The sequence below is a fragment of the Megalops cyprinoides genome, chromosome 13 (assembly GCF_013368585.1).
Source record: "Megalops cyprinoides isolate fMegCyp1 chromosome 13, fMegCyp1.pri, whole genome shotgun sequence".
Taxonomy (NCBI): Eukaryota; Metazoa; Chordata; class Actinopteri; order Elopiformes; family Megalopidae; genus Megalops; species Megalops cyprinoides.
Genome location: NC_050595.1, coordinates 9,919,295 through 9,935,375, shown reverse-complemented (window position 1 = coordinate 9,935,375; position 16,081 = coordinate 9,919,295). Strand labels below are relative to the sequence as shown.

At 44.8% G+C, this 16,081-nt stretch overlaps 1 protein-coding gene across 1 annotated transcript; it reads left to right on the top strand.

The window, feature by feature from the left end:
• The first annotated feature begins 1,478 nt into the window (after positions 1 to 1,478).
• Positions 1,479 to 6,778, top strand: trhr2 (thyrotropin releasing hormone receptor 2). Its single transcript, XM_036544232.1, has 3 exons — positions 1,479 to 1,867; positions 2,218 to 2,632; positions 6,263 to 6,778. Exons 1-3 carry the CDS (start codon positions 1,479 to 1,481, stop codon positions 6,776 to 6,778), a joined length of 1,320 nt encoding a protein of 439 aa, XP_036400125.1.
• Positions 6,779 to 16,081: the final 9,303 nt, after the last annotated feature.

The window sequence follows — 16,081 nt, the reverse complement described above, 5'->3', positions numbered from 1 at the left end:
ACAAACTGTGGTGAACCCTGCCAGCAAATGTAGCTCTCACAAGTTTCATTCTACACTCCACATATTTTAATACGTTGCTGCAGCGTCAGAGCAATGTTATCATAACATGGTGCGAAATTTAGCCAGGGCAAGCCCAGGTTGTGTAGCGGGCTTGAGTTAAAATGACTTTCCGTACTGTTTTCACCTCAATTTACCAGAGGGGGCTCTCTGGAAAAGAGACAATCTCATTTCCAAGGGAAAGAGATGGCGGAAAAAGTCACAGATGTGTGGCTCCCTTTTCCAATCATAAGGCATACTGTCCGACTAATAAACCTGAGATAGATCTGGAAACCCCATCGGTGGAAACAGAGATTTTGGCCAGGCTACAACTCCTGGGTGTCCACTTCATGATAAGATTTAACATATGACACATTGAAGTAATTAACCCTGGGATCACTCCAAAAACAACACACAAACATTAAAGCGAGAGAGCTCGTTTGTTTTGGGATGAGGGCAGTGGAGCTGAGATGCAGCCGCAGGGCTCTGGATGATAACCGAAGGTGAATGCAGCACAGTGTTCTGAATTTCAACTTCTGTGCTATTTTGATTTTTTACATCAATGTACAAAATTTAGAAATATTTAATTGTAAGCATCAACATTTATGAAAATTGGAAAGAATTATCATGTTTTGCAGATTTGTTTGTTTTTCATTTTTTGTGTTTTCTGCCAGTTGCAGTAAAGGTATTTAAAAATATCGGGGAAAAACAATGACTTTCAGAACACTGTGAAATGATATGTTTTACAGAGAGTAGTAGTGGTTTATACCACATGTGAGAACACAGTCGCTCTCATCCGATGAGTGAAATGTCAGATTTGAATAAATTGGTCTAAACGCTCGGTGGTTGTCTTCCTGGTTAACGTCCCAGCAGCAACATGACAGTGACTGTGCACCTGCCAGGTGTTGCCTACAGATATGGGCGAGGAGAGCGAGGGGGAGAAAGATGCAAAGGGTAGATGTCAGCTTCCGTTTCTACGGTGACAGGCGGGTGGCCCGCGCACAAAGGCAACTGCTGGGGTGGTGCGTCGTGGGGCAAACAACACTTATCTGGGGAGCCCCAGTTGCGATAACCACGCGTCAAATTAATCATCCCGGCTACATCATGGGCGGATCCATTTACCAACTGCTTTATGATGCCAGCCTTCCCATTAACCTTTTTAATCTCTTTTCTTTTTTTCTCACAGGTGCATTATCAGAGAGACACCGCTGATTATTTACAGGAGGAAAGGGACACTCTGAAAGAGAACACTCAACTGTAACCCTTGATCCAGCAAAGCACAATTACACCCAATTTTATTGTCCCAAAGGGCACGGTAGAGCAGAGGTCTACACACACATATCACCTACCAAGACATCTATCAATATAATCTCAAACAGGAACAGCGAAGGAGATTACGTGAGATAAAGCGACAGAGTAACACAGGCTCACGTACGCACAAAATGGTGATGGAGAACGTAAGCTCCAGATCAGACGTCCCGACCAACATCTCCCTCGTCAGCGCCGTGGACGCGGTCTCGCAGTCCCTCCAGTATAAGACCGTGTCAGTGTTCCTGGTGCTGCTGGTGTGCGGAGTGGGCATCGTGGGAAACGTCATGGTGGTCCTGGTGGTCCTGACCGCACGCCACATGCGCACACCCACCAACTGCTACCTGGTGAGCCTGGCGGTCGCCGACCTCATCGTCCTGGTGGCCGCCGGACTGCCCAACGTGTCCGACAGCCTGATGGGCACCTGGGTGTACGGGCACGCCGGCTGCTTGGGCATCACCTACTTCCAGTACCTGGGCATCAACGTGTCCTCCTGCTCCATCACAGCCTTCACTGTGGAGAGGTGAGCTCCCTTCCATAGATATAGAGGTGCTAGATCAGGTCCACCCCATTAAAGGTTGTTAAATGGCCTGACGCAATTCTGCTAGCCAAGGCTCACAGTTAACAATACCTAACGAGCCCACAAGCTTGCTGCAACAGGTTAGTTAGGTTTTAATCCCCTTCAGGACCATGTTTTAAATAGTCTTTTAGCATTTGAGCGTCATGTGGGCAAGTATGTCTCTAGTCCCGAATTCATTTTATCTCGGCCCTTTTGTTTATCTGTAGTTGTCTTTGTAGTCAACGATGAGTCATTTTTTTCTGTTTTGTCCTAGGCACATTGTTTATGTTGAGTTGTTTTGTGCTCTATTAAAGGTACATTGCCATCTGTCACCCAATGAGGGCTCAGACCGTGTGCACGGTGTCCCGGGCTCAGCGCATCATCGCGGGGGTGTGGGTGCTCACCTGCATCTACTGCATGCTGTGGTTCTTCCTGGTGGACATCCAGGTGAATCCGGACCAGCGGGTGCAGTGTGGCTACAAGGTGTCCCGCGACCTCTACCTCCCCATCTACCTCATCGACTTCACCATCTTCTACGTCCTGCCCCTGCTCCTGGCCATCGTGCTGTATGCCCTCATCGCCCGCATCCTGTACCTCAGCCCCCTGCCGCAGCCGGCAGATGCCGCTACTGCCACCACGCTGCACCGCAGCTGCAAGGAGACGCCCGAGGGCGGGGCCAAGGGCGGCCGGCAGGGACGTCCCAGGAGCGCACTGTCCTCCAGAAAACAGGTGTGTGTGTCAGAAAAAAGTTACCTTCAGGAAACAGGTACACGTGTCAAAAACAGCTGCCCTCGAAGAAACAGGTGCCTGTGTCAGAAACAGGTGTTTTCAAGCAAATAGATGCATGCATCAGAAAAAAAGTGTCAAACAGGTGCACGTGTCGAAAAGAGCTGTCCTTCTGGAAAACAGGTGAATTTCTCAGAAACAAGTGTCCTCCAGGCAACAAGTGTGTGTGTCAGAAACAAGTGTACTCCAGGCAACAAGTGTGTGTGTCAGAAACAAGTGTTTTTCTGGAGACAAGTCTGTGCATCAGTGACGTCTAGGAAACAGGTGAGTCAGAAATCGGGTCCCATCCTCTTGCAGGCACGTCTTTTATATTGCTTCACTTCTAGCTACATGCTAAGAGTAATCACCAAGCCAACATTGTTTTCAGATGGTGTTCAGCAACATGTCACTGTACACTTCAGAGCTTGTGTTGTGAAACTCTTGGCTCTGAGACATGGCCATACCCATGGACACCATATTGTTATTGACCAGGGTCATCTGAGTTAAATAACGGTAGCCAGACTGACAAAATGTGCTGAATTTTCATGGTAGAAGATCCCTGCATGCTCCTGAGTGTAGATATTAGTTAGTGGTAGAGTCAGTGCCAATAGCATCAGGTTATATCAAAAGCCACCTTCACCTCGCTATACATTGATTTTCAGTCACAATTTCATCCTGCAGAGGGCGGTGGTGACCTGGAACTAAAGCTAGTAAGCAAAGGTCACAAGGCAGGACCACACCCTGAATGGCACATCAGTCCACTGCAGGGCACACACTAACACACATACACACACACACACACAGACACAGTACGTTCACAGGGATTCATTCAGAGACCCTAATTAGCCCTAGGGGGGAGGAACATGCAAATTCCACAGTTTGGAGAACAAAGACACGATTTCTCATTATCTGGCAAGATGACATTTGGTTAACAATGAGGAGATGCATTCCTCCAGCCTACTGTGTACTGACAGGAAATTTATAAATGTTATGGCAAGTTATATTCCCATGCCAGTATTAGCAACCTAAAGACCAGCACTGTGACAGCATTCCTTTTGTATGATTCAATCACTGTATATTTCCACAGATGTGATTGGTTATCCCCAACTGCGTTTTTTTGCTTGATAGTTTCCCTTTTTACAGGTTATATGCATACCTACATACATACATACAGACATGCATGTATTGTACATGTTGTCTGTTTAAATAAGAAATTACTGGGGACATTACAGTTTAGTACCTTGCTCAAGGGGACAACAGCTTGCAAAGGAATCACATATTCAACCTTCTGGCTACAAGCCCAGATCCTTAAAAGATAATGCCAGCCAGATACCCATTTGATTTGTTATATTTACTGATATGTATCGTGTCCCTACATGCACGACTGTGTGTTCTGAGCTGAACCCTGTAAGTCTTTATCCCTGCCACCCCCGCCCCCCCCCCCCCAGCAGAGATAGCCAGCCTTACTGCCGTGCCAGTCAGAGTGAATGCAGAAAACCATGCAGAAAACAGGAAAAATAGCTCTTTGATCACTTAAATACACAAAGAATCGTGTTGGAAAAAAACGTCCTGGGTTTATCAACGCACGATTTGCGCGTAGTCACGGTTTCATTGTTTAGGAGCAGACTGGCGTTCTCTGCCACGATGCTGTTGATGTATGTGTGAGGCAACCATCCAGCAGAGACCAGAGCTGTGATTTCCAGATTGGAAGCTCTGTTTAGTGTATTGCATATGCAACTTTATACCTGTGCCTGTGTAGCTCACAGAGGTTGCTGTGATTCCAGCAGCCAACACCATCCTGTGACCTTCTCCTGGACTGTTACATTATGGTTTATTATGGTTTTGGACACGCAGATACTGTCGGCATTGTGAGGTGCCATGAAGGGAGGGAAGAGTGTGTGTGCGTGTCTCTGTGCAGTTATACAGAAGCAGGTCTGAAAGGTGGCTAGGTAAGTGTGTGTGTGTGGTGTTGTGGAAGCAGCTCTGAAAGGCTTCTGAGTGTGTGTGTGTGTGTGTGTGTGTGGAAGCAGCTCTGAAAGGCGTGTGCAGTTAGGTAGAGGCAGGTCTGAAAGGCTCCTGACTGTGTGTGTGTGTGTGTGTGTGTGTGACTCTGTCTGTGTGGCTACGTCGAGGCTCATCTGAAAGACCTCAGTAAGTCTGTCTTTGAGCAGCGCTAGAGTGACTCGGTAGGTCTTGAAGGTTTAAGACGATTACATTCGAGCGGCTGATTTGCATGAGTAGGTCTTTAGCGTTAACTGGAGCTTTGATACTGTGGGTTATTATAGCCGTAGCTTCTCAGTTCTCACTGCTTTGTTTTATTGACCACACATTTTCGCCCTTATCAGTGTGAAGCAATCCTCAGCACTCCCAAAGAGGCCATTACAGGGTAGTGGACACCCTCTAGGCTCAGTGGCAATCTGCTGATTTATTTGAAGTGATTGCACAGTATATCTGTGTGCATGGACTTGTGTGCTGAAAGCTCCATATTGTGTCTTTGCTGTTTGTCTTTGGACGCAAACAGCAAGGCTCCGTCTTTCCCTTCTTCAACATCCACAGATAAAGACCCCTCGTCAAAAGCAGCCTGCATCATTTGTTCTGAAATCCATGTGTGCTGATAAGCGTCTTTGGTAATGAGCCGTACTGCTGCCCCAGTGTAATTATCTCATTGCTCGTTAATTAAACCACACCTCCCTGCCTCCCCCTTGTTCAGTTTATACATTTTGCGCTCTGCAGTGATTTCCTCATTTTACTAAAAGGTCATTGTCACTTCATTCTTACACATCTTTCAGCCTGAGCAGAGATTTTTACGGACAGCCATTTAACAGCAATCTTTTCCCTTTCCTCTGTTAATACTCAGTGGCAAAAGGTAGGTTGAAAAAGATAAATAAATTCATGCAGCATGTTTAGGCTACCAATAATTTTGTGTGTGCTGTGTGTGTGTGTGTTAGACGGAGTGCAGCTCAACACCTGGTCCATTGTGGGAAGGTATTAAGGCATTGAATAAAGGGACGAGTTTGGTTTTGATTGCGTTCAACCTCTCCCTCTCTCTCTTTGTCTCTGTCTCTCTCTCTTTCTCTGTCTCCCACCATCTCTCTCTCTTACTGCCTCTTGCTCTCTCTGTCTCTCCCTCTCTCTTTGTCTCTCTTTCTCTTTCTCTGTCTCTCACTGTCTCTTGCTCTCTCTCTCTCTCACTGTCTCTCTGGGGCTCCGCAAAGTTTCCTTCTGTTCTGTCAGTGTCGTCACAGTGCCATGGGCCACATGATGCCGATCGTTGTTTCTTAATGTCTCACACGCAGGATGCCACAGCACCCCCTACTTAGAAAAGAACTTAGAAAAGAATCCTGGCAAAACTCGATAACCCATATTATCATTTTTTTTTAAGTTAAGCTGAGGAAAAGCAACATAATCGGTTTCAGACAGAAAGCGTGAAAGGTCAGACAGAACATGCAGAACTAAGTAACACATTGTCTTAATCTTCTTCCTCCGCTTCCCTCTACTGTGAAGTGGAGATTCTGGTGAAGATGGTTGTGTAATGCATGGTAGTCCCCCCCACTTCACTCTCCTCTCTCTCCTCCTCCTCCTCTTCCTTCTCAGGTGACGAAGATGCTGGCGGTGGTGGTGGTCCTCTTCGCTCTGCTGTGGATGCCCTACCGCACACTGGTGCTGGTTAACTCCTTCGTGGCCACGCCCTACCTGGACGCCTGGTTCCTCCTGTTCTGCCGGACCTGCATCTACGCCAACAGCGCCATCAACCCTGTGGTGTACAACCTGATGTCGCAGCGGTTCCGCTCGGCCTTCCGCGAGCTCTACCGCTGCCAGGGCCGGGCGACGCAGCGCCACACCCTCTGCGCCGTCAAAGCCAGCTACAGCGTGGCGAGGGACCCCCCAGACCCCGCCCCTTCCGCCAACGGGGGCAAGAAGGGTGGCGGGAGGGTCACCGGAAAGGCGGGCGTGGAGGTCTCTCCGCGCAAAGAGGTCTCTTTCGGGAATGAGAGAGACGGGTCAGCCATGGAGGAGGAGAGGAGAGACACGCCCGCAGATCCGCTGGAGACCACGCCCGGGCCTGCTGAGACAGAGAAGGGAGGTGAGATGAAGCACAGTGTGGTGTAGAGCTTCTCACAGTGGAGCTCAGGAAAGGAGGAGGTTGGCTGCTCCTACAAAAGCCTCCCCAGAGGGACCTGACCAAACAAACCAACCGCGTCCCACCGAGTTTCTGATTCGTCCTACTCCTGCTAGCCACGGAAAATACATTCTATTATATCTGCAAAGAAAAAGATCTCAAGATCCCTCAAAGAAATAAAGACATCAGCCACTTTGTTGAGCGTCTTTTGGGAGGCAGATGTGGTTTTAACAGAACTCCTCCTGGGAGTTATTGCTGTGGTACGGTTTGCGGTGGTCCAAGGGGGTGGCTCTTTATGAATACAGATGGAACACCCTGTATCTCTGAGGTACAGTGGCTTTTGATTATGAATACAGATATTACATGCTATTTCTCTGCGCTAGGCTGGCTTTCCTTTATGAATACGGACATGACGCGCAATGCCTCTGTGGGAGGGTCACTTGTACCATCCATCACTGTCGCGCCAGAGCCCTCCTTGTGCTCTCGATGTGAAGTGGAGCGCGTCTGACACTGAACCTGCGCCTCAGATCGAGACATGGCCTTGCCATCCATCTTTCCATCTATCTTGCGTTCTTTGTCCCTCTGTCTTTCTCAATCTGTTTGTTTGTCATCTATCTCTCTGTCATTGTCTGTCCTTTTGCGTATATGTCCATCCATTCACTCATCCATCTAATATATCTGGGTGTCCTGACGTGTGTGTGCATTTGTGTGTGTGTGTGTGTGTGTGTGTGTGTGTCTGTGCATGCGCGCGTGTGTGTCTCTGCCCATCATTCTGTCATTCACTGACTGAAGTAAAATCCTCAAATCTCCCACATTTTTGTTCCTTTTAAAACACAATGGCTGCACTCTAAATCAAAGAGATGTTTTAGCTACATCTCTATCCTTAAAGGTGTGGAGGGTAATTATTGGTTTGCAGTGCAGACATAAAACCTGTATATTTTAAAAGCACAACACCAGCATATTAATCATTGTTAAGTAACAGACTGAGACAGTCATGCCACAGTGACAAAGAAAAAAGAAAAAAAATCCTTCAGTTTGCTTGCATTATGTATTTTGCGCTATTGTCAGTACCAGAGGTTTGAAAGATTTCCATTGTTGGGCTGATATACTCTTTGCCATTTTGATGTGCTGTCAGAGCTTTGATTTGAATTTGAATTTGATCTGTCAGTGCTGTGAAGCTGCAGCTCTGCACGGCAGTGAAATAAGCTTTGTGTTTGTGTGATGAATATGTGTACAGTAGATGTGTTTAAATTCTTGCCAAAATGTAATAAACTTAAAAAAAAAGTTCATTTCCACATGTTCCAAATGTTATCATTTGATCTTGATCAGCTATGTATGCATAAAAGTAATTTTGTTTGTCCGGATTTTTTTTATGCACAGTTTCTAGTTGCAAATAATTTTATGGTGAGCTTTGATTTTTTTTTTCATTAAACTGGCGACTTGCTAATTTTGAAACTGGAACTGCTTTTGGAACTGTGGTAATTGCAGTTGCTTAAATGTAAATTAAGGGCATAATGGCTTCCATCCAACATCACAGCTTTGGAGGCAAAAAGATTTAACCTTTCACCTTTGACTGTGAGATTTCAGTACTTTTTTAGTCAAAAGCAGCAGCAGGCAGCAGATGGCCAAGAGACTATCAGACTGTCAGCTCTAAAGTGAACATCAGACTCCAGAGCAATCAAGACACATAAAATAGTTACTGGCACTATTAAACATGATAATATAATACTAGATTAATGTTCTATTTTTACACTGTCAAAGCCGAGGTGCTTGAAAATTAAACTGAAGGAAAGTGATTGGAGGGTACCATCCTGTACGGAAATGAAATATAATTGTAATATCCTGAGAAATATGTTGTTCAGCCCAAGAATAAATTACAAATGCATGTAAAATATATTAATGCAAAGGAGAAACATATTGCAACATACCAAAGCAGCAATAATTTACATGTTTTAAATATATTGGCCGAGATACAAATTTATATACTCTAAAATATATTTTAAATATGCAATTTTTGTATGGGAAACCTAGAGGAAGAAGTTGTGCAAGTGGTGTTTTTGTGGGTAGAATTTTAGGTGCCGTTTTAGAGATACATGCAATGACTTTAGCCATATTTACCTGGGCTAATAGAGAGGTCTAAATTTATCTGACATTAGCCACACACAAAAGGGTGCACAAACACACGCATTGCCCCTTTTCTTCCCGTGCTGTAATCCTGAGGACATCTGCGCGTAAAGTCACCGATCAAATAGATTCTCTACGGAACGGCGACAACAAATAAGCGATCTCTGAGGCTCCGGTACGGGCCAAGCTCGAGCCAGGCGGCAAGTCAGTCAGCTGGGCGGTTGCCGTGGTTACGTACGTTTTCCGCGCTCTGATTAGATTGGAGAGGTGTTGGCAAGGCAGATAAGACTCCCCCGAGAATGGATTTCCGACCGGGAGCAGCGGTGCCGCTCCCCTGGGCGATAAGCCCCCTTTACAGCAGCATGCCATTCAGCGAATCGAGACCGGCTGATCCGGGGGAGCGTTTCTCTGAACTCCGCAAATAACGGAATTATGACTTTTGTTGCGGAGGTATTCGAAAGAGAAACTTTGTTCTCTCTCTCCTCTATCTCCTCCTCTCCCTCCCTCCCTCCCTCCCTCTCTCTCTCTCTCTCTCTCCATCTCTCTCTCCTCATCCCTCTCTCTCTCCATTTCTATCAATCTCTCTCTGGTTTGTCTCTATCTCTATCTCTCTTGTTGTCACTCATTTGCTGATTCCTAATAAGTCACACATGAATTTAAAAGATATTAAGTCCGTGGAGAGGGGGGGGGGGTGGAAATAGAATTTCCAACCTATCTGTGAAAGCCTCGTGCAACTCGTTGAGAGAGGAGCGCTTTCATAAAGAGAAGCGGAGATGTACAGATAAATCGGGGATGAATTATGAGGAGACGACAGCCCAACAGATACTCATCCTCTTATCAGAATCTCTCGCTTATTTCAGAGCGTTTGAGTGCCCCCCTTCCCCCCATCTCGCTCCCTCTTTGACGACATTAATTCTCAACCCTTCTGATGAAACAGGATCGGATGAGGGTGGTCCTTCATTTAGGATGTTTGGAAAAAGGCAAAAGAGAAGAAGGTATTAGGAGGAGGAGAAACTACAAAAAAGGAAGTTGAAGTATGGCTCAGGACATGCAGATTACATCCCTGCCTCTATAGCTTCAAAAAATTCTGGGTATTGAGGTTGTCTGTTCCTGAATGCCACTTGCACGTCATTGAGAAATCACGTAAAGCACAAGCACAAGTCATTGTATGACTTCATTAAATTGCCTGGTGTCACATAAATGGCCAATCTTCCAGTTCAACTGTGAATCAACATAATCTGCTATTGCCTTAGCACTTCAGCCACATTGCTTAGCCAACATGATTATGGCCTGTGGTATAACTCAGATCTCAGTTATGTTGTTGTTGCTCTGCCTGTTGCTTAACAACTAAGCAAATAGCTGTAAAAGTGCAGTTCATTTTTGCCTCTTTGATAGGATTTGTCAACGTCTGACTGAAATATGCGTAATAAGCCAGTCTGTTGCCAAGGAACTGTATGGATGGAAAAAAAAAGACAAAAAGAAAGGAACGGTCATCACTGTTTCATCAATCTGCCTTTCATCTGGAGAGTAGTTTGTAGGCAGTGTTCAGAAAGTGGGCGCGCATAAAGGAGAATTTCCCCAGCCTCCGGTCAATATTATTGATTAAAAAAAAAAATACAACCCATCGTTTCCTTTTTCCAAAGATGAATGTTTGTCGATGTTCAAGACCACTATGTGGAACATGAATGCACAACCACAGGGATCCACCGCCGGAGAAAGAAACGGGCAAGTCAAGCGTCCATGTTGGGAATGGGGCACTCTCTTGTTGGCCTGGGTCATGGATGTTAAATGAGTAGTGCACTTCTAGAGAACACATATAAATAGCCAGTTTCTTCTGTGTCAGAGAAAGGCGCCACAGTCCCAAAGATTTTGCAGCCGGATATCCCTCTGAAATACCTGCTCAGAGCAGGCAGAGCTGCCATTGTCGTGGCTGAAGGTTCTGGGATCAATTCCCAGCTTGGACACCGCTGGGACTTATCGCCACCCGATAGCGATGCACTTTATCTCTACCACTCAGGTAAATGCCAGGTGCAGTCGCTGAATAACTTTAAACAGCTTTCTGTGGTTGATCACAGAGACAGCAAGAGGGAGAGAAAGTGTCTAAAAGACCAATACTAGCAACCAGAATTCTTCCACTGTCTCTCTCCACGTCTTTCTCCACCAGACTCCAAAATCTGAAATATATTTTTACTTCCTACATCTTACTTGCTCTCCTCATTACTAATCTCTGAGTTCTACCCAACCACGCATTTCACCCTGTCTTAGGGAGGGGGGTGGGGACAGTGACAGAAATTGTAATAATGATAATAATAATGGATTGCACTGGTGAAGTGCCTCTCAGGGGTCTCAGAAAACTTCATGGCGACTCAGCTCAACCACAGGGTGTAGCACCCATCCACCGTGTCAGCTGTTTTGCACCAGAAAACTCACCATACATCAGTTGAGGTGGAGAGGGATATATTTACTTTAGCCCATCAGACTGGGGGCTGACTAGATGGTCAGATAGAGGTGAGGCCATACTGGGAATTTAGCCAGAACACTGAGGAGCTCTCTCACATTTTGATAAGAACCCTGAGATTTTTTAGTGACTACTGTCAGAACCCCAGTTTACCATCACACATGGAGGACAACATCTCTTGCAGCGTTCCCATCACTGCAGTGGGGCATTAGCGTTCTGTTACGTACAGCAGGAAGACTGCCCTCTACTCACTCAACAATGCCGCTTCCAGCAGCAACCTGGTTTTTCTGAGAGGTCTCCAATCCAGGTACCAACGAAGCCCAGCTCCACTTTAGTAATTGGGACAGAAGTTTCAGGATGCTTGCCAGTGACAGATGACAAAGAGTGACACATAGGGGAGACTGAGAAGGACACCCCCTCTCTCTTTCTTTTGTTCTTGATCTGTCCGTTTTGTCCTCTTCACTGGACCTGAGATTAAATTGGAAGTGGCCCAGCCTGTGTTTGTGTGTGTATGTGTGTTGCACACACAGTAATTACTCGATCCAGGCTGGCGATCTTCACTGAGTCAATTGGATTAGGGACGCCCTGCTGGTCCAATTTCTCCTGCCCCCCCTCAAACCTCCCAAACCCCCCCTGGAGGGCCCACAGGAATATGTGCCGGTGCGAGTCACACCTGTCTCCTCTTCGCTTCATTATATGCCTCCTCCACCACATTCCGCCTCTGTCATACCACAGTCACCAGGGTCATTGTCATGGAAACAACAAGTCAACAAACACCAGCCACCTTGTAACTGCAAAGTATGGAAATATCACACGCAATGCCTGGCAGTTTGAGGAATTCCAGGTCTTACTAGAAGCAGGTTAGTGTACCATCACCAGACAGTGTCCACTCCAGCCTGCTGTAAGTAAACCAAGAATGGCTCAAACAAACTGCTATGTGTTGGGAGTGCCATTTCTATCCCTGTAACTGTCATCATCTGCTTTCAAAACCTAATAAAGTTAAGATAATTATAGTAGTAATAGCCAGGGCACATATGTATCTCATAGCCCAACAGGCATCATTCACAAGATCGAGGTGGCCAAAGACTCAAACACACTGAATAAATTTACATGAAAATAGGATGTGGCCATGAATCATTGTACACTTGCTACATGGTGACATTCAGACCCTCGCCAGCTCAGTGTCACAGCTTTGCCTACTTAATCAAAAATAAATTAGTCAAAGTTCACAATACTTTTGTTGCTTATGCTCCCTGAAAACTGAGTCAAAAGATCAAATGATGTCTAAAGACTCTGAAGGGGGCATTTCATATCAGTATCATTTTTGAACTCATTATGTATAATCTACTGCAGATGACCTACTCCTGTGATGCTGATGGATGCCTGTGCATTGTGTGTGAGAGTACATAATATGCATGCTGTTCTTTGCTACATGTTTCATGCGTGTTTAGTTTTGGGAATTTGATCGATTTTCCGTGACACCATTCATTCATACCACCAACTCCCCCCTGGAGTCGTGAGGACAGACGAGTAAAAACGAAGAGGAACCAGTTAGTCACCCAAAATAAATCAGCATGTCGAGCTGGGTTTGGTGTTCTGCTACAATGCAGTGACCCTGGACGCTCATGCATGGTCATGACAAAAAAACAACTCGAAGGGCATCAAAATAATGCACTGAAACCAGATTCTGCCTCTGGGTGCACCCACCACCCATGTACGAGAGACAAAGAGCAGCCAGTGCCTTCTCCAGCCCTCACATACCCCTCTTCACAGATAATTCCTCTCATTTTGCTATACATTTGATGTGCACAGCTGCAGTCTCTGGGAGTCCGGCGTGTGTTAAATAAAGTGAATGAGTGCCACTCTTACCTACAAACAGAGTACTTGAGTACACAGCGCAGGGGTTTCTACATCAAGTGTCAGTGTGTTTGGATGTGGCCATAAGCCTCTGGCCTTGGTACCGTGGTACTGCGGTACCGTGCTCAACTCGGAACAGGCGTGATGAAGACCGTGTGGAGAGTGTTCTTCCTGATGCTATGCGTCCTTTTGATTACCATAGCGACTGTGCCATTGTCGGCGTGGAGCTGATTGGTTTTAATGAGGGCCATGCTGATTGGAAATGAAGTGGAGATGGAACAATGGTGGGTACATTCAAGACTTACTTCAGAGCACTGCATTATCGCGGGCTACATTCATGCAAATCTGATGATATCACAACGAGGTTCTTCACACACACACGCTAAGAACTACTACTTTGAACTCCCTCCAAACAACAGTCAAGGCAGAACATTTATACCCCTGAAGTTTTTTTTTTTTTGCTTTTTTTTTTGAGAAAAAAAAAAGCAAAAAAACAAATTTTACAAAGTGAAGTACTGAACAGCTCTGAAATGAAACCCACACTCCCACACTGAGGGACACTGTCTAGGCTCCTTCACAAAAGAAGTGGTCCTGCAATGGAAATACTGTCAACTGAACTGCTCTACAGCTGATGCACTAAAAGAGACTTTTCCTTCTGCTTTCAGATCGGTCCTTTAATGCTGCATAAGGGCCAATGGAGTTAGACTGTAACAGAACAAGAGAAGCCCTTACCCTCCCACTGTAAAACCTGGAGCAGGCACCCGCACTGGGATGTCTCACAGAACAGACAGGGTCACAATGACACATCCCTAGTGACCACTCAATTTGGCTCAGCTCAAAATGCTCTACTGGCTGAACACACAAGGTGCATACTGCCAAAGCATAAACAACAATCAAAGAAAAATACAGAGCAAGACATGAATGGGACATATCTTGGCATACTATAAAATTAACAACAATCACAACATTTCTCTTAATTAAATATGAGATTGTAAACAAACATCAACAAATCATTACTATTGTTATCACTGTCACTGGTGAAACTAGGACTTTTTTCTCTACCACTATGGTCAAAATACCAATCCAATAAAATAAAATATCAATTAATAATATATAATAATTAATATCATTGATGTCCTTAACAACAATAGTTGTAGCAATTATTACAATGTGTTGCTGTTGTGGTGTCACCCACAGGCTGTGGCTAGTGGAGATTTGTATACATATACATTTATTCATTTAGCAGACGCTTTTATCCAAAGCGACTTACATAGGTTACAGTTCTTTACAATGTTATCCATTTATACAGCTGGATATTTACTGAGGCAATTGTGGGTTAAGTACCTTGCCCAAGGGTACAGCAGCAGTGTCCCAGCGGGGATCGAACCGGCAATCTTTCGATTACGAGTCCTGCTCCTTAACCACTATGCTACACTGCCACCTTCCCATATACACACATATCAATATGTTTTGAAAGATTAGACTGGTCTTTGTAGCTAAGACTTTTTTGTGGATCTAGCTCATTTTATTTCAGAGCATTTTAATAATTTTATGAGTTGAGGTTGCCCTTTTGTAGACAATATCTAAACTCAACTGCTCTTTTATCAGTGTTGATTAATGGTAGACATTGTCCTAATTCAGCCCTGCATACATTATTGGGTGTTTGTCTTTATGCATGTAATATAATTTTGCAGAATTCTGCATGCAGCCATTCACCTCGGCCCCTTTTCCCATTTGGCAAAATCGTGTTCTGTAAGTGGACCTGACACTTCGCTGCCATGAAGTGCAATTGGTTGAATGATTGACTCAGAGATCTTTAGATAAATTGGAAATGGAATGTCAAAATGTATTCCACACTCAGTGGCTTAAAAATCCCTTTAGGCTTTCTCATTCAGTTCACGCACAGATACAGAATTGAAACTTCTAGATGACATTATTTTCAGGCTTAAATAACTAATTTGTGTAATTATGTTACGTTTCATCATAAATGTAAATTGCATTTGCTTTCCTAAACACTTAAACATTTAAACGTTTGCACATTTTCTGAAAAACAATTAATTTTATTTTCAGCTTACTGCTAGGACACAGGTCAGACAGTACTGTTCAAGCACACTCTGAAGTAGTCCCTGTTCGGTGGGTGGCACCAGACCCAGATCATCTCCCTAGAGCAGAAAATGGAATTTATTCATCATGCAGGGTAAGAGTATTTGTTGATATTTAATTGAGTCAGCTTGAGTCAGATTCTTCTTGCTAATTTTAACACCGACTTTTATTTTTCTGGATACATTTCAGTTTCAGAAAGTATGTAACATAATGATTTATGACAAAAATATTTTTTGGAGATTCTGCAAAGCAATTAAATAGCTTTCTTTCATTTTACGGATAATGTCAATGAGAAAATGTAGGATGTAAATGTGACCTATGGTAGGATGTTTAGCTAAAAAGCCAATTTGACTCTTTTTCAAGGCACTATATTCTTTAAGAGAAGCTAAGATTATGTTGTTCATAACGCTGCAGAACGCGCTCCTCATGTTACTGTTCACACTAATGCTTCAGTAGATGTTAGGGTTGAAACTGCCTCTGCTCTCACTCGCTGTGTCGCAAGTCAAGTGTGTTGCTGCGATTTGGCTCCCATTTGTGTGTCGCACTGTGAAAGTGGGAACGATGGCAAAGGGCCTGGCAGTTCCAGTCTCGTCGTTGTTGACCAGGTTCAAGTTCCCCAACAAAACCAGCAGACAGCACTGTTTTACTCTGTGTCTGAACTGAGCATTAATGTCTATTGCACCACTCACACGTGTGCAACGATAATCTACAGAGAACTGAAGCACCGAAACTAGCAAGATAAATATCCTCT